The sequence below is a fragment of the Chamaea fasciata genome, unplaced genomic scaffold (genome assembly GCF_029207755.1).
Source record: "Chamaea fasciata isolate MVZ Bird 193981 ecotype frontalis unplaced genomic scaffold, bChaFas1.0.hap1 SCAF_8, whole genome shotgun sequence".
Lineage (NCBI taxonomy): Eukaryota > Metazoa > Chordata > Aves > Passeriformes > Sylviidae > Chamaea > Chamaea fasciata.
This window is the reverse complement of record NW_027094093.1, coordinates 16,054,211-16,081,922: the sequence shown is the minus strand read 5'-3', so window position 1 is coordinate 16,081,922 and position 27,712 is coordinate 16,054,211. Positions and strand designations below refer to the sequence as shown.

At 34.3% G+C, this 27,712-nt stretch overlaps 1 protein-coding gene across 9 annotated transcripts in view; it reads right to left on the bottom strand.

The window, feature by feature from the left end:
• CCDC141 (coiled-coil domain containing 141) overlaps window positions 1-27,712 on the bottom strand; it is a 66,787-nt gene that overhangs the window by 31,518 nt on the left and 7,557 nt on the right. For all 9 annotated transcript variants that reach the window (XM_066189850.1, XM_066189841.1, XM_066189845.1 and 6 more), the window contains exons 3-13: window positions 26,723-26,845; window positions 19,173-19,364; window positions 17,938-18,046; window positions 15,617-15,870; window positions 13,296-13,415; window positions 6,960-7,154; window positions 6,216-6,388; window positions 5,262-5,403; window positions 2,887-3,006; window positions 1,429-1,620; window positions 373-549 (exon numbers count right to left, since the gene is read on the bottom strand). In XM_066189850.1, coding sequence (XP_066045947.1) covers window positions 373-549; window positions 1,429-1,620; window positions 2,887-3,006; window positions 5,262-5,403; window positions 6,216-6,388; window positions 6,960-7,154; window positions 13,296-13,415; window positions 15,617-15,870; window positions 17,938-18,046; window positions 19,173-19,364; window positions 26,723-26,845 — 1,797 coding nt within the window. The remainder of the gene's footprint in view (window positions 1-372; window positions 550-1,428; window positions 1,621-2,886; window positions 3,007-5,261; window positions 5,404-6,215; window positions 6,389-6,959; window positions 7,155-13,295; window positions 13,416-15,616; window positions 15,871-17,937; window positions 18,047-19,172; window positions 19,365-26,722; window positions 26,846-27,712) is intronic.

Sequence of the window (27,712 nt, the reverse complement as noted above, 5' to 3'; positions counted from 1 at the left end):
GCAAAATAAACTTAATGTACTTGTGTATATGCTGCTTTCCAACATGAAAAAACCCGAAATACGAGCATGTATTACATTTGCATGCATGGACTGGGTCATTAAGGGCTCTGTCATTGCTAACCACAAAACATTTATATTACCATAAGCACTCAAATACTTTCTTCTTCTGAAAATATATATCAGCATTAGCCCCTTTAAAACTAGGTACACAATCCATCAGGCATAGAACTAGGATTGGACCTCATCACAAGCAAAATATTAACAATAAAATAATAAAATAATAAAATTCAATAAGAAAGTAAAATAGTAAAATAATGAAACAACAATATTCAATAATAAAACATTCAATTTGGTTTAACAGATTATACTCACCACATTTACTAAATTTAGAAAATAGCAACCCATATTTTGGGTGGAAAAAGTCTTCTTTATGGTCATTTGCCACTGAGTATTAGCTGACTCTATTGCAATTTTGTTTTCATTCTCTCTGTTTGTTGGTAGGGGTTTTGAATTATAGAATTCCTTCAGATTTTTAATATCATCATTCACCTACAGAAAGACATTAAAAAAATATCAGAAAACAAATCAAAACTTGAGTGCTATAATCAGAAGTTACAGAGATATGACAAATTTGAATAGCACTCTCCGAATCTTCTCCTAATTTTAAGATCTATGAGTCCCTAAAATATTTACAAACACAAAATAATAAAATAGTTTTCGATAACTTGCCAATGAATAGGTGGCAAGAAGACAGGTGGCTGGAATTTACTCAATTTCTATCACATATCATTACCTGGATTTTATGTGCAGTGCATGAAAACACACAGTTTTTCACTGATCTGCTTAATATGAAGTAACTGAATTTAGCAATAATCAGAAGTATACGTAATACAATTTTTTTGGTTGTAGGTTATCATGCAATAAATAAATAAATAAATAAATCAAATTTTATCTGATAGGTTCCATTTCATCCTCAATATCTTTCTAAATATTAAAGAAGAGCTACCATATTATAGAATCTTAAAATTGAATCCAAATCAAAAAGTTAATTTGCTGTCCTGGACACCACTAGCACAGCTACCAAAATTATATTGGTATTGAATTGATTATGATTTGAGCTAGGGCCGCTTTTTATTTAATTTTTAAATCCAACCATATGAATTAGCTTGTCAGTGGAAATAGTGTAAGACAGCAACAAAGATCCTTATGATCATATCATAGGACATTTTTTAAATTTATATGAACCAAATCAGTAAATTTCATATTCAGAATATATATTTGGAAGCATTTTTATTATGTATATCATGCGACTGCGCATGTGCAGAGGAGAAAAATCTAAATCAATTACAATCCTTCCTACAATAGAAGCAAATTTTTCAATTGTAAGATTTTTGTGGTCTAGTCAGAGAATAAATAAGCAATCCATACCTCTACAGCTGACTGTAAAAAGGCCACATAAGTTTCTAGAATTTCTAGCTTTGAACTAATATTTTTTTCAATTTTTTTCAGTTCTTTATTCAGAAAGTCAGTTCTGCTAGAAAAAGCCGCCACCTGCTCAGGTTCCAACTCTTCCATATTTTTGATGATTCCTTCAGCTGCTTTCAGTTCACATGAAGTTTCCTTTGAAGGTAGAAGCATTGGAAAAAATATATATATAATGACTGGAAAGGACTTGTGAATACTGATATCACATTGTCAATTTTCACTAGGATTTCTTTCTTATGTATACTTTATTACTTGTTTGAAGAAGAGCTCACAAGGAAGATTAAATCACAGATATAGCCACTTCTTTCCTAAAAATAATAGGTGCATTTATTAAAATAGCTACTTTGAAAGCTAGCATATCACAGTCCCCAGAAGGAATATTTAGCACAGGTGTACAGTTATAAGAGTGTATATATCTCTCAGGGCCAAGTAGACACTGCAGCAAACAAAAGTAACACCCTGTCATACAAAAAGTTGGCAGAAAAGACACTTAAAGCTATTATAAAGTCTTGAGTAACAAAAAGATATTCTTGCTTATCTGCTGAATTTTAATATTGTTACTATATGCTTCCAGAATTGTTTTAAAGTGAATTTTATTTCCACAGGTACTGTACAGATCCATCCCTTGGACTGCATAAGCTGTTGCCTGAAATAAAAAAAGAACTCAGCAGGGGTAATGGAATTTCAAGAACTGAAATTACATAGGATACTCCTAAAATACACACTGCCATGTTGTTCAGCTTAGGCTGAAATGTGCACCTATGCCAAGACTATGGAAGGGATTCAAGTAGTTTTAACCCACTTTCAGATACTGCAGGGCTGCTACGGGAGTGGGAAAGGCCCTGGATGTGACTTAAAAATAGCCTCGTGTGCTACAGAGCTGAGTGCTGCAGGGCTCTGGTTAAACGGCTGCACTCCCAACATGATCAATGGATCTCTTTACAGTTTCTCTAAATGGGAGCTACTTTTTTTTTTTTTTTTTTTTTTTTTTTTTTTTTTTTTTTTTTTTTTTTTTTGCCAGTTCATCCCTTATAGTTTGCACAATAAATCACAAGAAGGTTTTTCTCTGACTCTGGCTGTCTAGATAATTATTAAACCTGGTGCCTCAGTTAGGAGAAGTAATCCACATTTGAAGAGTCTTCCTATCAAGAATTGATAGTCCTCCTATCAAGAAGATCCTGAGGCAGTAACAAATAACACAGTCAGATAGAGACACTGAAGAAAAACAGTGATGTAAGGACTGTAATGTTATCTGTGGTTTTGTTCGTTACCTACAGTTTTAAAACAAACCATAGACCTATTTCCTTTACAAGAAACTCTCAGCCTCTCACCTTATTTAGAATTACATACAGGAACCATTTGTATCTAAAACCACTTAACATTATTGAAAGGTTTTCTTACCTTTGTTTGTTTAGACAGTTCAAGGTGTTTGCTCAAAACTCTTTCTGACTCACACAAATACGAGCCAATCTCCATACCAACTGTGAGCATCGAGGCGAGTTTTTTAATTGATTGGGACACCTTTATTTGAAAGTATTATTCACATGGTTAATTTATAGAAGTAGACATCATAAAACCAGTATAAAATATCACTTTTTATAGAAAAATAATGAGGTAACACTTGTCTGTTGGTGAGTAGATTATGTTTCTGGGCATAAGGTCATGGTTTAAATCCAACTGGCAACTAATACCACACAGTTGCTCACACACACACCCCCCTCAACCCCAAATGGCGGGACTGAGAGAAAAAATGAAGGTAGAACTTCTGCTTTAATATCATGTGTATTCAGTGAAAGCCAGGAATTAAAATATAAAGGAAGAAAACTCCACTATTTCTTCAACAGGTGTGATCAAAACCCCTTCTTGTTTGCTCTCATTTTAGTGACAGTGCTTTCCTTTATCTTAAATATCTGAGGCTTGTGATTTCAATATGCCACAACTGCATTATAATCTTGCTATTATAGCCCTGGCAGAAGTACTTTGATTCTGCTCCAGGTTTTTTTCAGAAAGTATATTTAAAGCTTCTCTGACAAGGCAAGAGACCTGTTTTTGTGCAAATAAATGTACAGAATTCCCTTCCACTGTCACTAAGATATTATGTATGCCCTGTTATGCAGAGTAGATTACGAAGAGCACAGGCAGATGATGCCATGCACAACACACATAGTTATTAGACATGTGAATTTACATCTAACATTTTTCTTAAGAATTGGCTGCTAATTGAGGTTCAAACTTTATTGTGTGAGGCTGAGGGGCAATTGAATTTGGCACCAGATTCTTTGGGATACTTTACTTTAGAGAGTTGGGATGAAAAGTTTATTGCTTGGTAGCAATATAGCAATAAGCACATTTCACTGCAATCAACAATTAATTGTGTTATGACACAAAGTTCACTAATGCAATCCTGGGAAAAAAGGTGATTGGAACAAACGGCAGATTGAAACCTGATGTTCAAACTGAGGTTTATATTTTAAGTAAAAGTTGCCTTCATAATTTAACTTTTAGGTTAAGATTCACTACACAGTAGTGACATTATTTCTATACACATAAATGGTATGAAAAGGGCCAATTTGTAGCAAATTGAATTCACTTTTGATTGAGAATAGTTCATTATAAACATTATGCAAATACAAAATATCAGATTGCAGACTTAATTATTCAGTCACTGAATTTGATTTACTTTCTTGGTCCACGCCCCTGGTTTCATTCATATGAACCTTGCTAAAAGACTTTACTTTTTAAATTTGAATTTACACCTGGAAACTTATTTAGAAGCTATTTATCTATTCCATCCTGAGAAGTTATTCAAAGGATCTGTGGTACTATATGACATTTAACCTTTTAAAGAAGGCTGTCATGTCTTTGATGCATCAATACCTTAATTAACAAGTGGAATTTTTTTAGTGAATAGAATCTAGTCTCCTTCAGATTTACTGAAAATTGGTTGCCGTTCAGTCACCGTGCTTATTAACCCTCAGTCTTGCCACACTTTTATTTTTATCTTTAGCCACATAAAACAGAAGACAGAAGCAGTATAAGAAACATGCTTATAGGTCACAGGACGGATTGCTCACTTCTTTTCCAAAAGAACAAATTATAATAGTTCATTATGCAAGCAAATCCATGCTTAATTGAACATCACTGTTAAATGTTCTTGTGGAAATAACTCAATTTTTCAGAACAGCTTCCAATTCCTTTGTGTTGATAAGAGCATTCAGCATTCTAACTACAACTGTGCTCTCTCTAAAAAACTTGCTGCTATTTGATTCAACTTCAATATTCACTATATTAAATCCGATGCACTGTGTATGAATGCATTAAGAAGACGTGCTATGATGATGATAATAATCATCACAAAGATGATCAGAATGCTGAAGCACCTCTCCTATGGTGACAGGCAGAGAGAGCTGGGATTGTTCAGCCTGAAGAGCAGAAGACTTTGGGAAGACTTTATAGGAGACTTTTTCAGTGCCTAAAGGGGCCTATAAGAAAGTTCGAGAGTGATGAGAGAACAAGGGATAATGGCTTCAAAGCGAAACAAGGCAAGTCCAGATTAGATATGAGGAAGAAATTCTTCACTATGAGGGTGGTAAGGCACTGGCACAGGTTGTCTGGAGAAGCTGTGGATGTCTTGTCCCTAGAAGCATCCCAGGCCAGGCTGGATGAGGCTTTGAGCCACACGGTCTAGTGGAAGGTGTCCTTGACCATGGCAGAGGAATTGAAATGTTCTTTAAGGTCCCTTTCAACCCAAACCATTCTATGAATCTATGATGTACCTTATTCAGATGATCTTCAAGTGAGGCAATCCATTGCTGTTTCTTGAAAGTAAGTTCTTCATAATCTAGATGCTGGCTGTTTAATTCATCTACTTTTTTTTGAACACATTCCATCATTTTCTGAATTCCTGACACCCAAGAGCTAAAATAAAAAATAGAACTGTCATTTATTTCTCATTTTTTGCTCAACATAGAGGATGATTATGATTAAAAAAAAAAAGAAAAAGCAACACTCATTATGTTGATTTGTATGATGAGTAACTTAGGAATTTTGAACTCTTACCCTTAAAAGAAAAACAACCAAGACAAATATTAAAAAAAATCTAAATAAAATTGATAATTAGTAAAGTAGAGGAATGGAATTTCCAAACAAATCATTTGTCTTCAGTGCCGAAGGTAGATTCACAAGACAGATGCATTAATTCTCACAGGACACATAGCCTGATACACTGAGAAACAGCTCATTTCACTTTTCATTCTAGCTATACTATCTAAAACCTAAAATGACAAATGGAAGACCTTAAAAGAGAAAATATATGCCAGACCAGTTCTACTTTAAAAAGAATGTTTTCTTTGGACTCTGAAATATTTCAGTGTTTTTCTCATAGCTGAAAAAAAAATATGTCCTATACACTCTAAGTCAACCTTTCCTTAAGGGTATTGTTTCAACGTGAGAAAAAACCCACCAATTTACAAAAGAGTAGCTTGCCTTATAACTTAAACCATAATGTCAGGGAAGCAATTCAGAACCTGAATACTTGAGGCAGTCCACTTTAGATTGTAAAGAAGTTACCTCATAGAATTAAGAACTGAAGTTTTGATTTAACCCCTTCTACCCACACATCAAGTTATTTACTACTTAAATTTATATTTGTCATAAGAATTTTTGTAAAACTGACACATTCAAAAAAAGTTTTTCCTTACTTTAGTTTCATCAGAAACTTATGTTTATACCTGTGAGAATCTGCTTTATTAATTAAAATTTGTCCCTTTTGCATGGTAGTTGCTGCATAGCCTTTAATTGCTTCCTGCAATTCCTTGGACTTCAGTGTCAATATAGGTAAATGTAAGCCTTCTGAAACAGAGATTTTACAGTAATTCTCAATACTTTCAAGACCATCAAGTACCTGAAGAAAAAAGAAAAATGTATGTTATCAATATTTCTGTTGGAACTATCCTTGGAAATTATCTGTTTTTAAAAGTTCTCAAGGTGATCTGAAAAAAATCTACCTGAAAAAAATTACAAGAAGACTGTTTGGTCTTTGGACACCCTAAAAAATAAACTTTTCTAAATAGTCTTCTAACTGAAAGATTTTAGAAAAAAGGTTGCATTATTAATAACACTGATAATAATTAGCCCCTGTGGAGACCACTGCAAGTATATACATTGTTTCTGGTGTCCTCAGAAAAAAACCTTAAATCCCAATTCTTGGCAAATAAATATTTCCCAAATACCTTATTTCAAAAATCAAGCACTGAGTATACTTAAAGGGAAAAAAAGAGAACATGTTTTTGAATGGATTTTCCATTTTGGATAGAAGTTTGAGGCAAAAGGTCATATAAAAAGGGTAATTGGATTTGTAATTTTTCACTTCAAATTGTTTAGCCTACTGTTTGCATAATCCCACATCCACCAGCCTTCAAGAGCACAGTAATGGTTTTATCAGGTTATTGTTACGGACTTGGCTTCTTACCAACCTTGCCAGCAGCATGAAAAAAGTCATTGGCCTCGTGCAACAGGGCTTTCCTTTCTTCCATATGGAAGCACACTTCTTCTTGCAACAGACAGATTTTCTGATTTGAAAGTTTTAGATGTTCTTTCTCTGTATAGTCCTCTGAAAGCAAGATCCTAAATGCTTCACCTTCCAATTGTTCCACTTTGTAACTCCATTCCTAGTGGGAAAAAATCCACTTTAGTCAATTACACATGGGAAAGTAATATACTGCATGGTAGTAATATAAGCATTGGAAAATGTGTATTGTTATAGGCATGAAAGCTATCATGATTCAAAACAGCATTTCTACTAGGAGGAGCTTCCCAGAAAATCATGGTTTTAATGACAAGGGTTTTCAGCAGTGACATTCTACATTCTTTAACAGTTTCACGGGCAGAAGCAGCAGTTACTAAGGTGTCTGCAGGGGAAAATGGTCAGGATAACAAAGACAAGAAACCTCATGGTGAGACTACACTCTCATGGCAAACAGCCCTTCAGCCCACCTATTAAATTAAGAACAAATTAAATTATTGCTTAGATAATAGCTGCTCGCAGTGAGAGAATTTCTGCTAACAGATGTCTGGTAATCACTTCAGTCAAATGACCCTCCCTTTCAGCAGGTTGTGCCATCACCCTTGGCATTCTCCATTGTAGAGTTTCCCTGATATCCTACACAAAATCATAAATCCACTCAAAAAATAACCCTGCCTTATCTGACCATGATCCTTTCTAGTGGCAGTGACAGAAGGAAAAAAAGGAAGATCACACTTAAGAATTTCAAGCCATAGAATCAGAAATATTTTGACAATTGAGCCAGGTACTTTAAAACTAAGATGCCTTAAAATGGGTTCTGTTGAATCAGTACAAGTTTGCATATAGGTTTTTGGTTTGCATTGCACCACTTGGAAGCACATTTAGTTCATTAGAACTGATTGCCTACTAAACTCCTCTTTCTTGATTTTCAACTATTCATACTGAACTGACTTGTGCTTCTACTGTAGTGACCCAAATAGACATCAACTTTTGGGATGTCACTTCTCTACTATGGTGAACACTCTCACCTTTCTGCCACTAAAAGCCTAAGCAACAATAAAAACCTATGGATCCACATTAATGTTTTATTTAGCTTTTTTTCATATTAAATCTACTTTTGCTTTTAACTTTTCTTATAGTCTTACCAATTAAAAAAAAAAAATTTAGCATAACAAATTCAATAGCCTTAAAATGTTTCAATCAGATTTTACGGGCTTTAGTAAGAAAACTAATTCCACATATTTCAACAAAGCTATCTTTGTTTTACTTTTGTGTTCTGGTTGTGCTTCAATACACCTGCACTGTATGCCTACAAAGATGGAAATTTGTCTCACTCATTTTAACTCTTCTTTCCTTCCATAAGGGAACCTGGAGGAAAAGCCTTCTCAGAGATTTTTTCCAGTTCATCTCTTCCCCAGAGAAGCATCTGAAGGCCAAATCTTGCCCACTGTATTTCCTTCTATAGCTCTTGAAATTCTCCTGGTTTAGAATATCCTGCAATGAAATTGCTCACTTTCTCAAGAAAACACTCCCAAAATCCCCCAAGTATCTGGAGGAATTGAATTGGGTACTCTCAGCTTCCTACTGAAATCAAAAGAGATGAATGCTGAGCACAATAAAAGCAAATTTTTCTTTATTTTGTCTATTACTGATAAACAGCTACAGCAAAATCTTTCTATTTTTTAAAATTTCTTTTTCAAATTAAAATAATGACCAACATCTGGATGCAATAATCCTCATCCTGTACTTTTAATTAAGTGAAACCCTGCACTCTATTATTTAATTATTTATAAAATCCTTTGTCTGTCTATTCTAGCAATATTAAGCAAGAGTGAGGATTTTAGGGATAATAAAGCACAGTCTACTGGGCTGTGTTTGTTACATTTTACCTGAAAAAAATTATCTTGGGGGGAAAAATATAGTAAGGAAGTGTCCCCCTACACACAATTTAAGCAACTTGATTTCCAATTATATCAGTACCAGAATATTGGCATCTCCCAATACTTGCAGCTGGAATGACTGGTATGAATTGCATGGTCAGACTTCAGTAGTAATTTTACTTCTATTTAAACATATAGATATTTATGATAATTAGAAAACAACTCTGAAGTTGGGAGCTTTTAACTGGAATTAATAATAATTCACCACAAAAATGGCACAGAAAGTGCAGTTGAATATACGAATCCTCATTTTGCTATTATTTTTTATTTGTATCATAATTAAAAAATATTTTGTGCAACAATGAAAAGTGCACATCTATTAACAAGTAGAAAGAAAACTGTCCGTAATTAGCTTAGAAGGAAATAGGGAAAGACAAAAGTTCTGAATTGTTGCAGTGTATTATATGTTTAAATTAAAATTACAGCAGGCAAGACTAATTATAAGAAAATGACTCAACTTATAGTGAAATGATTCCCTGTAAGACTATTTCATTGTAACAAAATTCATAAATTTGTTTGGTACAAGATGCCCAACAGCAGCTTTTAGGTGATCTAAAAGCAGATATTAAACTCTGCCTTGCTTATATTGACGCAAGGCAATTCTCTAAATTTTCACACAAGCTCAAAAACCCAATTTATTATAGTAATTTATATTCTAAAACATTCCACAAACATTACAACCTCACACACTCTCTGAGGGTATTAAATTTGGTTAGACTCATTTGCTACGCTGTTTAAACATTCCTCAAACTTAGTTAAATTTTCTATCTAACAGCTAGCAACGACTCCATTTTCAGCTTGCTATTTATAAGAAAATGTTTCTACACATAAAAGCCTAGGCTTTCCATCAACAGGACATAAAAACTCAGTGGAAAATCTTAGTTAGCTTCTGTTCTTCAGACTTCAACATGCTAAATTCATAACACTCTGCCAGTCAGCACTAATGTATTTCTTACTCATTTTCCTTGAAAGGAACACAGAGCCTTCTATTACACTGACTTCTCAATTTATCAGGAGATGCTTGTGAATTGCTCTGTCATATTACAGACACATTGAATGTGCGTCCTTAACTGTTGTCACTATCCTTTTCCTTACACCAGTAAATCTTTTAAAAACTTGCTTTCACTATTCCATTTAACAAGGAAAACGAGTCTTTCCTAGGTTCCTTGATTAAAAAGGTATTTTTCAAAAGTGTAAAAACTGATGAATTTAAAATATTGTAGCTTTAATTAAAAGTCTTGAAGACTTTCTGCCTTCTAAAATACTCAGCACAAGTCTGTGAGGAAAAATGTGGAAATACCTAAAAATTTATCTTGTTATTAAAAAATTATTGTGGGATAAATTGACTTTTGTTATCTATACAATAAAACTTTTGGACTTTGAATTAAAATCTGAGAAGCTGTATAAAAGTTTTTTCGCCGGGATATTCCAGGCTTAAGCTTAGAAAACTTTGAAGCACATATATTTGACTTGAGATCATGATCCATATATTAGATCAAGCTGCATTTAAAACAAAAGTCAATTAAACACAAACGTTTGTATTTTTTTCAGAATGTGTGAAAAAAAAAATGTCCACAACTGAACTTTTTCTGAGCCCCAAATCTGCCTGTCATTGATTCAGTGCATACATCAGCATGCTGATAATTTAGTCCTTGTGCGTATTTGAAAGGCTTTCACCTTCAGGAACTACATAGTACAACTACCAATATAATCATATTATTCCCTCAAATTACAAAAGAAATAGTGGGCACTAATAAAACCACAAGAGGTTGTGAGCAGCTATGACAATTACCATATGATGTGTCTAATGGCTGTAGCAGTGTATTTAACAGTGAGCTGATAAAATCAACAAGCAGAAAGACGAAAAAGTAATTCAAAGTCTGTCACCCACCCAGAAAATTGCTGAGATATGTTAAGAATTATTTGGCCACAAAGTGGTGCTAGCAGTTCTTCTTTTCCAGGTCAAGCACCTCCGAGGCACATAGAAATGGAACAGCAAGCAGATAATGAGTGCCAGCAAATCCCTACTGAAACACGAGCTCCTAAATGTGCCTCTTCTCTCAGATCTTGGTGGCAACGGGAGAGGGGAGCTGGCAAAGTCCTTGCAGGAGTGGGGGGCAGGACGGCTCTTTTAAGGTCTGTGAGGGTTGATGGCTTTTGTCTCCAGTTATGATTTCTTGGCTTTGTTTTTGGTCTTGATAATTTTATAAACTAGTAATAATGTTTTTAGGGGTTTTACCTCTTAGCAAGGTGAAGTTCAACATAAGATACCAGCTTGAGATAATAATAAATAAGAAGAAGAATGATGATGACGATGAATCATTCTCCTCTCTCCTCTCAGCCCAGTCCCATAAAATAGATGCCAGGCCTGTAAATCCCTCTTAGGCTGACCTCTGAACAATTTAAGAAACCATTTCTCCTGTTCAACTCAATGCAAGAATACATGTAAGTAAACACATTGTGTGAAACAGTTCAGATGTCGGAAATCTCTATTTTCTTACTCCCTGTGAGAACAACTAAACTTGCTCTGCGTAGCTGCTACACAATAACATTCTGCTCTGAGCTACAGTACACATATGAAATGTTACTTGAAAAGATTTACACTACCTTAGAACAGGATCTCCCTTTATTCTGTTTTCAACATCTGCAGTTCAGTTGTGCAAAAATTAATGCCCCTAACTCAGAGCTTTTTCAAAGTCCCATAACTTACAGCTTTCTCAATTATATTTTCAGCACGCAGTTTCAACCTGGCCACTCTTGTTCACATCACAAGCAAAACCAACATGCCCAGTAATATCCCCTTCAAGAACTTCACTTCCCTCTGCTAGAACATGCTGGTAGTAAGAAATGCAGAAGGCTAAAGATAAGATGCTCTAAATCACAATTCACATGGATGAGTAACAAAAATGTTTAATGCTAAACACTTTAAAATTACCTCATTAAAAAAAGACAGTCAATTAAAATTGTATGAATGATCTACTACATAAGGTATGGGAGAAGAATTGTTTGGCGAAATTGTAATAAGTGTTATTATTATAAGTTAGTTTCTAGATACTCAGCCATGAAAAAGACTATTACACAAAATGAAAATGCATATTGTTTTCCTTTCTGCACTTACACCCTAATTTCTAATTCAGACAGCAAATTACAAGAATAGCCTGTGAAAATGTAATGTGGGGAAGATTAATGATTATTTGGCTAAAATTCAGCAATGCCTTAGAACACCTACTGTTATGGGTGTCTCTCTCTCTCTGAAAACACTCCACAGCGCACTTATTTACAGGTTTATCTGTTTTTCTTGTGCCAAAGGTCTGTTCAGAAGATTTTATTTTTACATGCTCATCTACCCTTAGCAGAAAAAAAGTATTTTTCGTCATTCTGCTTGGAGAAGCATTAGAAATATTATTGTATTGTGTTTACATGACAGCCTTGAAGCAGTTAACTGATAATTATGCAAACAGGCAAACATGTGACATTTAACTACAAAGCTTACAAGGAAACAGATCTGTGAACAATCAATCAGAAGCCTCTCACTATCAACAAAACAACCTACGATTCCATTGGAATAGTTTCTGGATGAAAAAGGCTTCCTCGGTCATCTGGGTTATCCAAATTCAATTGCATGAAAATTATATCATGGGGAATGGTCCTGACCCAGCAACAGCACTTACTGATGAGAGCACAATCCAGTTACCTAAAAAAAGGTTCTTAAATATAGGCAATTTATTTCATACTAAGATCCTTTCTTCTTATAGCAAAATTTTCTTTTAATCTCATCTTGCTTTTATGAGTGGTGGTAACAGATTTATTTTCTGGAAAACCAATATTATCTATGAAAGCAGCATCTTCAATTACTTTTAATCACAAGAAATAAATGGGCAAATACCTCTTTCAATCAGGTACTCAGTTCACAGACAATTAATTACAGTAGAAATGGCTGGGGTTTTGTCCTTTATAAAAATTCCTTTTCTTGATTTTTCACCACAGGATTTTACATGTAAATTACCAGTATGCAACTTGATGACTAAATTGAAAAACCAACTAAATGACATCAAGGATTATTCTTCTTTTAACTTATGGGTAGCTTTTAAATTTTTAAATGAAAAAAAATTCTGAGAGAAACATGGAGGCCTTGCATTAAAATAAGCAAAAATACTAAAATAATTTTTATATATTTTTACATATATATATATATATATATATATATATATATATATATATATATATATATATATAATGTAGATATAGAAAATTTCTATTCCTATATGTGCTTGTTCAATGCCCAAATTCATGTTCTGACACTCATTTTTAGAATCGCGTCACCAACCAATTATGGTATTTCTTACTTTCACTTTGACTTCCATTTTGCCAAGTTCCTGTAGTAACTCTTCATTTTCCAATAGTGATGAGCCTAGGTTTTGTTTCTGAAAGTACTCTCTGATGTTTTTCTTATACCAAGATGTTACCTAATAAAATAATAGAAAGAACTCAGTGAGAAATTTGAGAAGTTATTTTCTTTCTAAAAATATGTACGAGGCAGTTTAATAATTAAAAAAGTTCACATTTTAATCCCTTTCATTTTTCATTCCTAATGTTCATGCTTCTATTTAAACGCTTGAATTTGCGTGTTAACAAATGCAGAAGGAAAGGACTAATGACAAAGCAAGCACATAGTGGGTATATATGACAAAACAGACAAAAATATATTCATCAAGTATGACCAGACCGAAAATTAACATAGTAAAAGAAGAATCAAATTATAGCCAAGCATAGAATAAATGCACATTTTTGATACCATAAAGATACTGTCCATTCTCTCTTGACATACAATAACTTGAATATTTGCATACGGTAAAACACTACAAATCTGAGTACTTCTGACCTAATAGAACTTCTCCATCCCTGGCTTGAAAAACCCAGTAAAGACAATGGGATACCATTGTGTGGAATAATCTTACGTAGATTTACAAATTTATTATATCTTACTAACTTCTTCAGCAAGTGTATGCAGCAAACATATGCAGCAAACATATGCAGTGTACAATTATATCTTCTAAATTCCTCAGAAATACTTTCATTTATATCTGCTTGATTCATAGTAGGTAACTCTCACTTTCTTTGTAAACAACACATGGCAAGAATTCCTGAGTAAAGCTCCACATTTTAAAATAGTATCCAGAATTAGTTGTTGGTATTAAGAGGACTTTCTCCAATCTTTCTAGTCTGGAAAATCCTCACTTTACTTACATCATAGGCAGAATACTAATAATTTCCGTACTCTAGGTACTACAGATTTTAATAGCCCACTAGAGAATTTTTTGTTTTATCTGCTCATGTAGAATCATGCTATTTTTAGTAAATTTAAACAATTATTAAAAAAATGAAAAAACTTTTAAAATGTGTTGGAAATATTTTTCAGTTACACATAAAAATGTTCACATTATGAATCCAACAGAGCTAGGGAAACAAAGAAATTATTTTAATACTAAGCCCTCATTTCTTGAGCATATCCTCCAGATGTGTACTTACTGACTGAAACGTTTTTCCTGGAAGCACATTTTCACAGAACATTTGCTATGGGTTCATCAAAATACAAATAAATGGAGTGGACAATAAAAACTGTGCTAAAAGGGAAATAAAAATTTCTTTGTAAATTAGGGCGGGGGGGGGGGGTTTATCATGTATCTGTATCTGTTTAGCAAAACAAACCAGTATTTCTGTAATGTTAGGCAGAGGAAAAAGTAATTCTTTAACCCTGTTATAAAAAAGTGTTCACCCCTTTACCACTTGGCAATATTCCTTTCCATTACAGTGAGTTTAATCAGTTGGCTTCCACTACAGCTAATACCTCTGAGTGATTTCATTGTGCTACCTTAGCTCTGACGGAATGGCTGAGAATTCTGAATTTGCTTTATAAGCAAGAAATCCACAGAATTTCACTTTCAGTGATTTTGCTGAAGAGATGGGAAAGGAGACAAGGTTAACACAGCTGTTTGAAAAAGGCAGTGGTTTTTCCCTGATTGGTTGAAACCTAAATTCACTCCTGTTTTTCAAGATTCAGATTTTATCTTTCATTTACAATAATTATTGAGTGGGTTAATTACTTTCTTCTTTCAAAGATAACTAATCATGCATAAAATAGGCCAATCTGCCTTTGATTTTCATTAATGAGATACCAGAAAATATGATGCTGACACTTCCATAAAGGAAGCTATGTAAAATAAATATGCTTTCACACATTGAAAATTCTGAAAAAGAAACATGTTACAACCATGACTATCAGATTATCACATTCCAGTTAGAGATCAAAGGGAGATGCTGCATTTTCAGTGTCTGATAACCTGGTAATAAGGGATAAACAACACACAGATTGTGCATCCTTCTAGACTACACAGTTGTGCCTAGCAAAACAGAAGCAACACAAAGAGCAAAAGCCTGCTTTTGGATTCTATGCAGCAGAGCATGTCTCCAGTACTCTGCTTTCTCTGTGTCCCTCTAACTCCCATTAACATCAGTCAAACATGCAAAAGTTAGAATTTCCTCAATTAGAAGTGGCTCAGAAACATTGGCCTAATAAATATGTTTAAGCTGCTTTTCTGTTTGTACTGTAAAACAGTTGCTAGGTTGTTTCTTATACTGTGATTTCCCTTGATATTATATGTCCTACCTGGTTCTCTTGTTGGTGCCACAAACAAATTTGCAGAACCTGCTCGAGTCCCTGGCGCTGCTGTCTAAGGAATTTGTCCAGTTGCCGTCTCCTGTCCTGTAGCATCTCAAGGAGATTGTCAATCTTCAAGCAGCTGCTGTGGGCTCCTTGAATCAGCTCCGGATTCGCATTTGGCCCCTCACATTTGAATTCTTCTATGAATTGAGTTAGGTCTTGGCTTTTGTTTAAAAGAGCAAATGACTTCTCCAAAAGTTCTGTAAGAACAGAATTTCACCAGGAAAAAGTCCAGAGTGCTTTTTTGATCCCAGTACCATATTCAAATATTACTCAAGTATCTTTCAAACTATCTATTTGCATACATGAGTACAATGTATTTTCATGCATTGCATGAACACGAATGCTTACTTTACAAGATCCATATATACTAAAATATTTCAATTTGGACAGCTCTTATGTAAACCTACAAAGGTACAATGGTCTACACACAAACAAACATACACATACACACATATAATGGTGTACTGAGAGACATCAAAACAAAACCCAGAAGTGTCACTGTTTTCTCAAAACTGAGATCTTTTTGATGGTTTCTCTACCCATGGGTAAGCTGAAGTGGAATTTTCTACCCTGCTTCCCATGTGGGTCATTATCCTCTGCAGTTTTTCACTAGTGATGCAAGCTAAGTTTAGGTCTTTACATCGCTCACAGGCACTGGAGAAAAAATATTCTCATGCCTGGGGGCTGTTATAAATAAGTCAGGGGTATCAGGAATTATTACCCTCTTTCTATGGTCTTTTCCTAGACAAATTCAGGTTTAAAACTCAGTGGACTACTCGACTTTAGTGACCTGTTAGTGGCATGTCTGTATTTGTTCCAACTCCTTAAATTCCTATAGTTCAAAATCTCTTGAATAGATAATGATCAATATTTCTAAATCTTTCAAATGAAAAGAGAATTTTTTAAAGCACAGAATGAGGAAGAAGGGAGATGGGCTAATGTAAGTGGCAAGGTAGACATGAAAAAAGCATAAAGAAAGGAGTATTTGCCAGGAGCTTCCAATAAAACAACAAGAAGTGACCCCCCTGAAACTTTGATCCTCCCAGCTGAGTACTTGTACTGGTAATTCAAGCACCTTTCACGTAGAACACTTAGGGAAGAAGCAGAGTGAGAGGCCTCTAGTTCTACACTCACCAAGGGCTAATGAGAGATCAGTTTACATGAGCTTACTGCAACAAGCCTGCCTATTTTACTTCTTGCCTTCCAGAAAAGTAGTATTAATCAGAAATGTTTAATTTCAGCCCATCCAAAACACATATAGAACACATATAGAAATGGGTAAACAAATATATTTCATAGGTATTCACCTTTTTTTTTTATTCCATTTTGAAGTGCATTTGTGTCAAAATCTTTTTTTTTTCTTTTTTTTTTTTTTTCTTTTTTTCTTTTTTTTTTTTTTTTTAATTCCAGAGTGATAAGCATACTTATCATATACTGGTAGAGTCAATACTTGGTGAGGGTTGTATTTTCAGCCACCTTTCTTTGGAGCAGGTAGGGAGTATCCTTCTTGCAGAAAGCACTGTTTTTCATTAAATAGCTCAATATCAGCTGGCAAAATTTTATGTGGTTAAGGTAGAATCAGAAGTCAATAAATTGCAGCCACTTTCCTCCGAGGGAAGGCTTATTGCCATCAAAGCAGTCTTTCTCTGGCAAATCATTTCATCTGGTTCTTACAGTTATAGACGATCTTTTCAGCAGTAAATTGCTGCCAGATACTTCAAGTTTAAATTGGTATGCAGTGAGCACTTTGCTCCCATGAAGATCTATTTAGAAGACCCAAAACTCATATTAGAGTTATCTAAGTTTGATTCTCTATTCAGCCTCTCAGGAAGAATAGCTGGTGTTCAAGATAGCTAAAAATATTTTAGCTAGTGCTCCACTAGTGTATAATAAAGTATAATTGATATCCTGCCAAGTGTTAGTAATCATATAGCAAACTTTGATTAAAATTACAAAGATTGAGTCTTAAGACTTATAAAAAAATGCAGAACCATATGGAATTGCAAAGGTGTCTGAAGTAGCCATATAATGAGATTAATTCCAGGAAAGTTTTTGAAGGGGAGATGCAAGAGCTAGCTTCACAGGAGTTTCACATCTTTCAGCAAGTCTGCTAAAATCTCTCTCATCATTATTTTTTTCCAAATAGAACGTTTGTGTACTTGTTATAAGATTTTTTTTTTTAATATGCACAGAAAGAATAAAATGACTCCCTCAAGAAGTCAGTACACAATCACATGCTATCAGGAGTGGAATACTGTTTGTACCTTTTGTATGATGCTCTTGTTGCAGAAGTAGTTCTCTCAAAGACTCAATGTTGTCAAACTCTTTGGCATTTTTCAGGAAATCTTCAACTTGGTCAATTTTAATAGCAAACTGCATTAAGAAAACAAAGAATAGGGAGAAGCACACTATCATATTGTTTTGCATAACTACATCATAATCTCTTTGTTATTGGGAAAGTTCATGAGAATTTGTAAATTCCTGGAGAAAGGCATTTTTAGTGACTGCTAGGTACAGATGCTTTGTGACCTTTATTCATCTTCTGAGTTGTTTTTTCTGTGAGGTACTGATTGATTGAAGGATTTTAGTTGGCATAATCTGTAATTACAGTTTACCACTTTTTGAATCATCTTTCCTACAAAGCCTTCTGCCAAATCTAATTTTTTTGCATAATACACATTATGAGGACACAATAATTAGTAGATTGTTGATCTTGGACTTCTTAGGAGAGTTAGTAACCCCACGGTTGCATCTGCAACTTATAGGGGCACTGGCAAACTATAGAAACAAAATGATCAGGGAGAATTATTAAACGGTTTGAGTTCCAGGATGTGGGGTGAGTTGATCATGAGGCAACACACAGTGGACACAAACCTGCAGGGTATGGAATCCCTCTCTTCTTTAGCTCACTATGTGTATCAGTGAATTAGGATAAGAGAGAAATGGGTAAACAGGGATCACACAGTTGTCCTTTTGTGTCCATCTGTACATCAAAGTCTCAGGTAAAGGACTGTCAAATTAGACTATTGTTTGCTTTATATAAGTGCAATAGCCTTATGGATATTTTGGTGTAAAACCTTCAGTGACCAATCATCAAAGTGCATCAGTGAAGGCACCTGAGAATAAGTTCTTTCAATGCCAAATAATTTTTATCATAAGGAATGAAAGATATTCTGCAGAATGTCCATAGCCACTGAAATACATATTTTAGGATTTGGTCCAGTTCCACTTTTCACTGGCATTTTCTGCCAAGTACAAATTTGGGAGACATTGTGACTAAAATATTTCTGAAAGTCCACATGTTTTTTTGTTCAGCTTCATTCTGTACTATCCAAAAGGTGGAAAAGGAAGCATGCATCCCAAGATTTTTACTTTTCTAGTTTGCCTCAACCTTTAGGAATACTATGAACAATATAAGACATATTAGAATTACAGTGGTCAGGGTAGCAGTGAGATGAAGGCAGCTTCAAATTAACAGTTATTTAATTTAAATACAAACCTCCAGAGCATTTTCAAAGAACACTGAAGTAAGTTCCAGAAGGGCCTGTCGCTTCTCTAACATAATGATGAGGGCATCCCATGCATCCCCAAGGGTCTCTGCCATGGCATCATAAACCTGACTCTTTTCTTTGTTCTCCTCTGCAACCTTATCTGCTTCATGCAGCAGGTCCCATACCTTGTCTTCCAAAGCCTGAGAAGGAAATAAAGCAAACAAACAACAACAAAAAAAAATCTGTACACAAAGTCCAAAACACTGTGCTGATACTGTTGTCATGATATTTTTACAGTGGGTCTGTACAGGAGCCACAAACCTCCTACTCCTGTTTTATTTCCAGTTCCTAGTAATAGGAGTGTAGCTATTTCTGCATGTTTTATAGCAAGCTTCTGAATTTCATCTGCTCTTAAGAGGGAATAGTTTTAGAAAATTCACATACAAACAGGAGTTAGGAGAATTTGTCATACTATCTCTAATATTTACACTCCAATGTTTTTACGTCTCCATAAATACAGATCTGTCTTCCTGGAAGCGGTAGCAGTGCAGATATTTTGATTCCTCTTTCATATGTCATCATATTATATAACTGGACATTAGAAGTTTTAGAAGTTTGTGAGGTAATTTACTCATAAGTTTCTCATGACTACAATGCAACCCAGACAAGAGTGGTTTGAACACAAGCACATATTCTCCAAAAAAACTCCACACCTAAGTTATATAATACTTCAAGTTCAGCTTGCTGCATTGCTCAAGTTGTCCACCAGATTATAATGCTCTATTGTCAAAATAATTCTTCTGTGTTTTATTCCTTTTATTAACCTCACCACAAGAAAGATAACTGCTGGCCCATTTCCAGCTTATGTTACAAATCTTTAATGTGTCAGAAAAATTGATTAACATTTTTTCTGTGTTCTTCCCAACCCCCATCTTAAGTTTTATCACGAGCATGAATTTATAAACTTAATAAAGCTTTTTATTGTTATTAGAGCTGCTACCACATCAATATGCAATGTGAAAAGAAATTTTTGTTAGGCAATTTAAATGGCCATTCATACTACTGGGTAAAAAGTTGATAAAGTAAAGCACTCTAAGAGAAGCCTTTATGATGCTTCTTTCTTGATGAGGCATAAAATTGTTCCATGCACAACAACTCTGTAAAAGTAGTGGCATTCATTAATTATCCAACATGAGATATTATTAACATTCTAGACTGGCTCTGTAACAAATATAACAGCAATTAAATTAGTATATGAGATATTGATAATCTCTTTACTAACTCAACATCTTAATATCCATTAATGAGAAGCATTATAGTCACGACAATGGTGACATTAAAAAAAAAGAGGTAAAATATTCTCAGAACTTTATACCCAAAGTGCTAGTCACTAGAAGGTTAAATTTACCAAAATGATGAGACCGCTTTCACAGCTGTTCTGAATACACTGTAGAAAACCAGGTGACATCTGAGGTAATTTCACTTGGAATTTCTTGGCAAAGACTAGCATTTTAAAGAGCTGACTGTTTTATATTTTGAAATAAAACTAGGTATGCTTTTATCCTAATATTACATCAGCTTCAACATATTTAAAAGACATTTCAAATGCTAAATCCTTCAAGATGAATGCTACACAAGACGAATGCTACACAAATGGTATAGGAACCAGAAGTATATTTTCTTCTTTTAGAAGCCTTTTTTTCCTGAGCAGGTTGTTAATTACCATTTATCCCTGACAAGTAGGCTCTGTTTTCTAGTAATTGATTCGCTGTGAGGCACAGCTAATCCCTAAGACACAGAGAAAACTGGAATAGCTTTCAATAATAACTGGAATAGTTATCAGTCATGCTTCCCGCATCTTTTAAAATTCAGTTACTATGAGATGAATTCAAATCCAACCAGAGAAAATTAGAAGGCTAAAGTAAACCAAACTGTTGCATTTAATGAAATGCAAAACTAGTGTACATAAAGTTAAAAAAAATAAAAGAAAAAAGAATAATGAAACTGTTCATGTGTAATAGTCTTTTAGTATTTAGAACTGATTAATGGAAGTTTTCAAATACAGACTTAATTTTTTCTTTAGCATGGATTGAATATGATTCAATCATTTAAAACAGGTGTGTATTTTATTGGCTTGAAATAATAGCTCCTGTAATGCTATAAAAAACCTAATATAGTATCACAAGAGTTGCAATGTTGTCTGTTTCCTCAGCAACAGAAGAAGTTACATTTTGAGAAGACAGACTAATAAAAAATAAAAGAGAGAAATATTTTACAGGAAATTATTCTTTGTTGGATAAACGGTGCAAATACCTAAGGTGGTCAGAGTGATATTAAGATTTTATTGCCATGAGTTTAAAATTATGCTTCCCACAACTGTCAAAGCCACTAGATACTGTGGACTTTTTAAAAAAAATCCTCAACTCTGTTAGTTTCTATATACTACATATGGGAATAGTTTATTTTTAAAAGAAGTAGACTGAAATTACTGGTTTTCTACTTTTTATCTTTGAAATACAAACCTTTCATCAACACAGGGTCAAGGAATAGTTTGGACAGGACTTTTCAGGTCATTTGTCTAACCCCTTGCTCTAGTTACTCAAGGACTTAGCCCATGAAGTCTTAAATATCCCTAACAATGGGAATTCCAGAACTTTTCTGCACAACCTGTTCTAGAATAAAATCTTTTTCATGGTCAAACTTTTTCCTAATATCTAGTTGGTATTTCCTTTTTTCCTACTTGTGTCTCTTGATCTAGAGGCAAACTTCATAAGAGGAAAAATGTGTATTTCCATCCAAAAAATGATGACTTATGGAAAACAAAATATTTCACAGAAACCTGAATTTTAATGAGGTTTTTATCAATTGAATGAACTTAACAGAGCTTTCCAGTAAAGACTTAAAATTATTTCAAACACTTTTGGAATCTCATGTTTCATTCTCTGTGAACACAAAAAGAAAAAAATAGTAGAGTTGAGTTCTCTTTGGACTCTGAGAAGCTGGAATGAAGCTTGACAATACAAGGAATGCCTAGCATGTAGGCAAAAAGAAGCTCATGCAAACATGCAGCTTCTGTTGCTGTCAGTAAAACCTTGCCTGAAAAGCATTGCTCTAAAAACAACAGGCAAATTTCAATTCTATTATCTAAGATATGTCTAATGCTACCATACCAAAAGAAGAGCACTTAAAGAGAGGAGTGTTCTGGTTCAGATGGACAGAAGGGGTACTGGGTAGGTGCTATCCCAGTCCTGCAGCAGGAATGCTCACTGCCTGGAGATGCAGCTGCTGTGCAGCCACACCTCTCACCCCACTCCTTTCTAAGGGTACATTTGCCTCTGATGTTGTAGCAAAGACAGAAAAGTCTTTCATGTAAGTTGTGTTGGATAGTATACCTTTTGCATTGTTTTGTTCACAGTCCATTACTTGGGTAGTTTTCCCTCTGTTAAAAGAGCAAGGAATGAGAGGGAGAAATTATCTTTTGTCTTTCTCCAGTTGTTGTACACTGACTGCATAACTTGGAATTTTCAGAGGTGTACACTACCCTCCCATTCTCTTAGCTGCTAAGAGACGCAGCTTAGCTTCTGAGATGCTGCTAAAATTAACCTTTAGTTAGTGCAAAAAGGCAATACTGAGATGATACAACGCACTTTTTAACTAGAAAACCGGAAAATAGTCATAAAGCTGCTTCAAGACAAATACTATTTTGGTGAGAATTTTGTTCATACAAATATTGAAATTGATGAGTCAGCTGAAGTAACACTGAAGAAAAGGTATTTATTACATTTTACTTTTTCCTTTTTTTTTTTTTTTTTCCAAATCAAGAATCTGCTCTGGTTTGATAAAAATGCAGCTGAAATTTGCTGCTAATTGTACTGTTGAGCACCTCAACAACTAATTGCCAATAATTCAGAAAATATTAACAAATAATTTTTTCCTTAACAAAATTAGTGGAAAATAAGCATTTAAAAATATCTTTGCTTGAAATAACTGAAAGGCTTACTTACAATATATTAAATGCAAAAAAAAAAAAAAAGAGTGTAGTATATTAGTGCTTTTTGAAGAATGTAATTTTCTAATTTTCTTCTCTTGGCTATTAGCATATAAATTAATATTTTGAAATTTATGCTCTCCGAATTAAAGTAAGTAAAATAATTAGGAGCAATTCTCAGGTTCATGAGCCAAATTAATAACAATGATGGCTTTAAACTTTTTATGGGCTAGATTCACTTCAGTTTTGTGGCTGTTCTGCCACATCTCTCTCATGATAAAAACCAGAACTTTGGAATCAAACCAAGAATGCCATATTGGAATTTTAACATTGTTATGGACACACACCAGTTCTTTTTCTTTTTTTCTTCTTTTTTTTGTTTTCCAGATGATCCAGTGAGTTTTAATATTGAGAGACCCAAGCACTAGGAAATCGTGTTATCTCCAAGTAAACTTCTGTTGCAAAAAACCAGCAGAATGGCAGAGAAATGTCTATGCAAAGTGCAATCTATATCATTTTACCTCCTGGAAGTTTTGTCTCAGGTTTTATAAGTTTCATTCTTCTCATTTTTATTTTTAAATTGTGAAGAATGAGACATCAAAATGTACATATACATATTTCCAGAACATATAAACCTGCTGAAAGTTACCTAAAGAAGGATGAAGCAGATGCTGGGAAAGAGACCCGCATGACATCACAGAAGTCAATGGTTTCAACAAAACTGGTGCTGCTGATATAGTTTGATTTAGCAAAATAGAGACAGAATGTATTAGATTAGAATCAGAACATGCTCGATGATGCAACTGAGAGGAATTTTAGCTGGATGAAAATGTCATATACATGTTCTCTGTTTAGTCTCAGTTTTAATCCTTCCTGTTCAACATTTATTCTTTCAACTCTATTAATAATAACACATCTGTTTCCTAATCCATTAACATTTGAAGTGAGGCCCTTTTCAAAAGTTGTATTCTGGTTTTTGTTTAAGTAGTAGGGTGTTCCCAATTCCTAAATTTAATGGAACAAAGGTAAATCAATAATGAATATGCCAGAGTATATTTCATCAAAGCAAAGTATTTTGGATGTTTTTCCCTAGGGCCCTGAAGAACAAATACCAACTTTTATCACTATAATTCTAAACATTTAAACAACTTTAAAAATGTTCTAGAAATTACTGTTTACTCTTTCAACAAGTCTATTCCAATTATTGTTTGAAGTGCCATCTGCCTAACTGAGTGTCAAACTATTTGTTTGGGCTTTTTCAACCCTGTTAGCATTGCTAAGTCAAAACCAAATCCCTGAAATACTGAACTGGGTTACATTCCTTTTCCTCTAGCATCAGAACTACTGTAAACCGATCACTGAGGCAAATTTTGTCCTTACCTGTGAATCTTCAACATACTAAGATGACAAAAGAATTTGGCCTGAATATTTTGATTACAACTTGCAATAAATACACTGCAATGAGAATAACGAAGTTAAAAAGCAAAGGAGTGACCAAAACCTAGAACTAGTTTACAGAAGAGCATGAGATAATGCCAGAATGGACAACTATTCCATAAATTGTCTTCTAAAAGATGATAGGTTCATCTCTTCTGATTTGGAAGATGTGTTTAGTATGAATCAACTAACTCTTGCCTTAAGCAGGACTCATTTTGTGATTGCATCATTACTCACTCAATAATTTTTGCCTGACCTGCACAAAAGTTTAATTTTGAATTGGCTTAGTCTAATCAGCAAAGTTAAGCATGTGCATATCAAGTATGGGTATCAGCCAGAATTTATTTTTCTTTCTTTTTTTTTACAATAAAAAAGAAATGGAGAAACAATTCAAACTGCCTCTTACCTATGTTCACACAGCTAAGGCATAATTCATTATCAAATGCTAAGTGGAAAATAATTTCTATAAACAATATTTCAAAAACTGAGAATCAATCTTGGAAAAACGTTTAACAAGTGGATTTAGTGACTTAAGACTATGTAATTACTGACAAGTGTTAACAGCCTACTAAAAGTCACAAATGGTCATGGCTGAAAAATGCACAGCCAGGAAGAATTAAACAACATTGCAGTCCCTAATTTGCACAGCTCATATTACTGTTGAAAAAGTAGTTATTTTGAACTTAATTCTTTTATGGAATATTCATTATTCCATGCCAAATTTTGCAAGGACCACAAGTATAAAACATGAAATAATGAGTATTTGTTCCCAATGTATTTGGATGACAAGCATTCTTTAGCAATTTATGCATTTTCTGATCTGACTTAACTCGATATTAAGATGCTATTTGAAACTTTTTCTTACAAAAAAAGGGAGTTTCTTTCAAAGACGAGAGTTACTCTAGGGTTTTTTTTTTCCACTCATAAATATTTATTTTTGAAAATTAGAAGTAAAATAAGCAAGTTTTTCCTGTCATCAGTGTGTAACAACTCAGCTAATTCTGAATTGTTCAAACAGGTCACAGCAACTTGTTCCAAGAACACCAGAATGTTGCACTAGTGACAACTAAGATGAGACTCTTGCATAAAAAAGGAAAGCAAAACCACCTCTCTAGGATTTGGGTATTTTGGTTGGTTTTGGGTACTTGGTAGGTTTTTCCATAATTCTACATATTCTTCAAAATCCACACAATGCAGTGTATTAGTTAATTATAATTACCTCACAGTCACTGGATATTTTTAATGACTGGGGAAGCACATAATCATTGGTATTAAATCCAATGCTTGATCCTCTCCAAATGTTTGTTCTTTCAGATCTCAAGTTTATGTAATCCTCTCAAAAATCAAATAGATAAGTTACTGTTCATAGCTTCAAATATGTTAGAGGAATTTATTTATCTACAAATATAATGTCAACCTACCCTATCAAAACATTAAAACAGAATTTCTTTTTAGTTGGCTTCAGGCTTCTCTCAGTGACAAACACCCACATTTAAAACTATTCAGTTCTTTCATGCAAGCCTGTCACTCAGTGTCCAAATGCCACCAATCCTATAATCTGGTCTCAGGAAGGCAAAAATCTGATTTTAGGACTGCTACTTAACTAAAATATTCCTAGATTAAGACAAGCTGTTTTAACCTTACAGCGTCATTCCCAATCCACATCAATTAAGATTCAATTAAAAGGTTTGTGGAATATCTGCTTCAGGCTTACAAGGGGCTTGCTTGTGTTCACAGCTGTTATAAAATAGTCAAAATTTTCACAACATTGGAGAATTAAAAAAATGAATCGACATTCTATTATATTTAGCAGGTACTGAGGGCTATAGGATTTTTTTCACTTGACACTGATGTATTAAGTAGAAAAAACCTGTGCCTTTACTGCTGCTGTCAGAAGCATATTTTTCCTGCGTAGAAGCCTAATTTCCAGAGAATTATAGAATATCCTGGATTGGAAGGAACCTGAAAGGACCATCAAAGATCTGCAACACTGACAAAAGCTGAACATATTTTTTTCTTTATCGTGTTTAACCTAACCACCATACTGCAACAGGAGGCACAGGCTGCTACATCAGCTGTTGTACCTGAACAGAAATGACTAGAGGAATTTTTTGTGGCCTTATCACATCTTACCTTCAGCTTGGATAGGAGGAATTCATGATCTTGAAGTAGTTTTTTAGTCTCATCTTGATTGCTGCCGATTTCTAATATATTTGGTGTTGATTCAGCTAGCTGAAGCTTCACCCATTTTCCACACTGTAATAGGCAAATAATTACAGCCTTCAGAATAGATTTCCTTCATTTATTTACTCACACTCTCAACTCACACATATTTTCCATGGTCATAGGAGCACAAGGACCATACAGAAAAGGAAGTCACAGAGAATACAGTATAAACTTCATTTGAAACAGGTAACAAAATCCCAGACTAGTGCTATCCAGAAGGTGCTTGTAATAGATGTACTATAACAGTGCTCCAATATTAATTTTGCCCATTAAGAGTAAAATTATCACAACGAGCCAAAGTTTTTTCTCTGACTCATCTCCCCCTTCAGCTAAAGATGACACAGTTAAGTGAATTTGGTGGGTGAGTGGGGCAGGGAGAAATATTTTATAACAAATATTTTAGAGGAGGTGCAAAAACCATAGCCTCAGGTCTTATTTCTACCACATAGGTCGAATGTACCTCTATAGTGAATATATGGAACAAAACAATGCAGAAGTAGCAGCAGGGACATTAACAGCCTTTGGAACGGGAACCAAAGCATGCTGATTAGAGCCAAAGCTGTGATGTCGCTGGAAGCTAGCATGGTTCCACAGCACAGAGAGGAAAAATAAATGACTTCACCCTCAACCTGAGTCTCCTTGCAATGAAATTACTCCCCTGAAACAGCAAACCACCTCACAGGAAGGGTGAAAACTGACCTCAAAAAAACCTTCCTACAACTGAGGTAAGCCATCCTGAATAATCACCTGAATTAGGTGACAACTCAACTCATTATCACCTAATTCTGCATTACGAACAAACTCCAATGGCTGAGGCTAGCACCATTTCCAGGTTGCCTAGAGAATGAAAAATCAAACTGCCAATAAATTCCAGCTGGGATTCATTACTAGCATCCA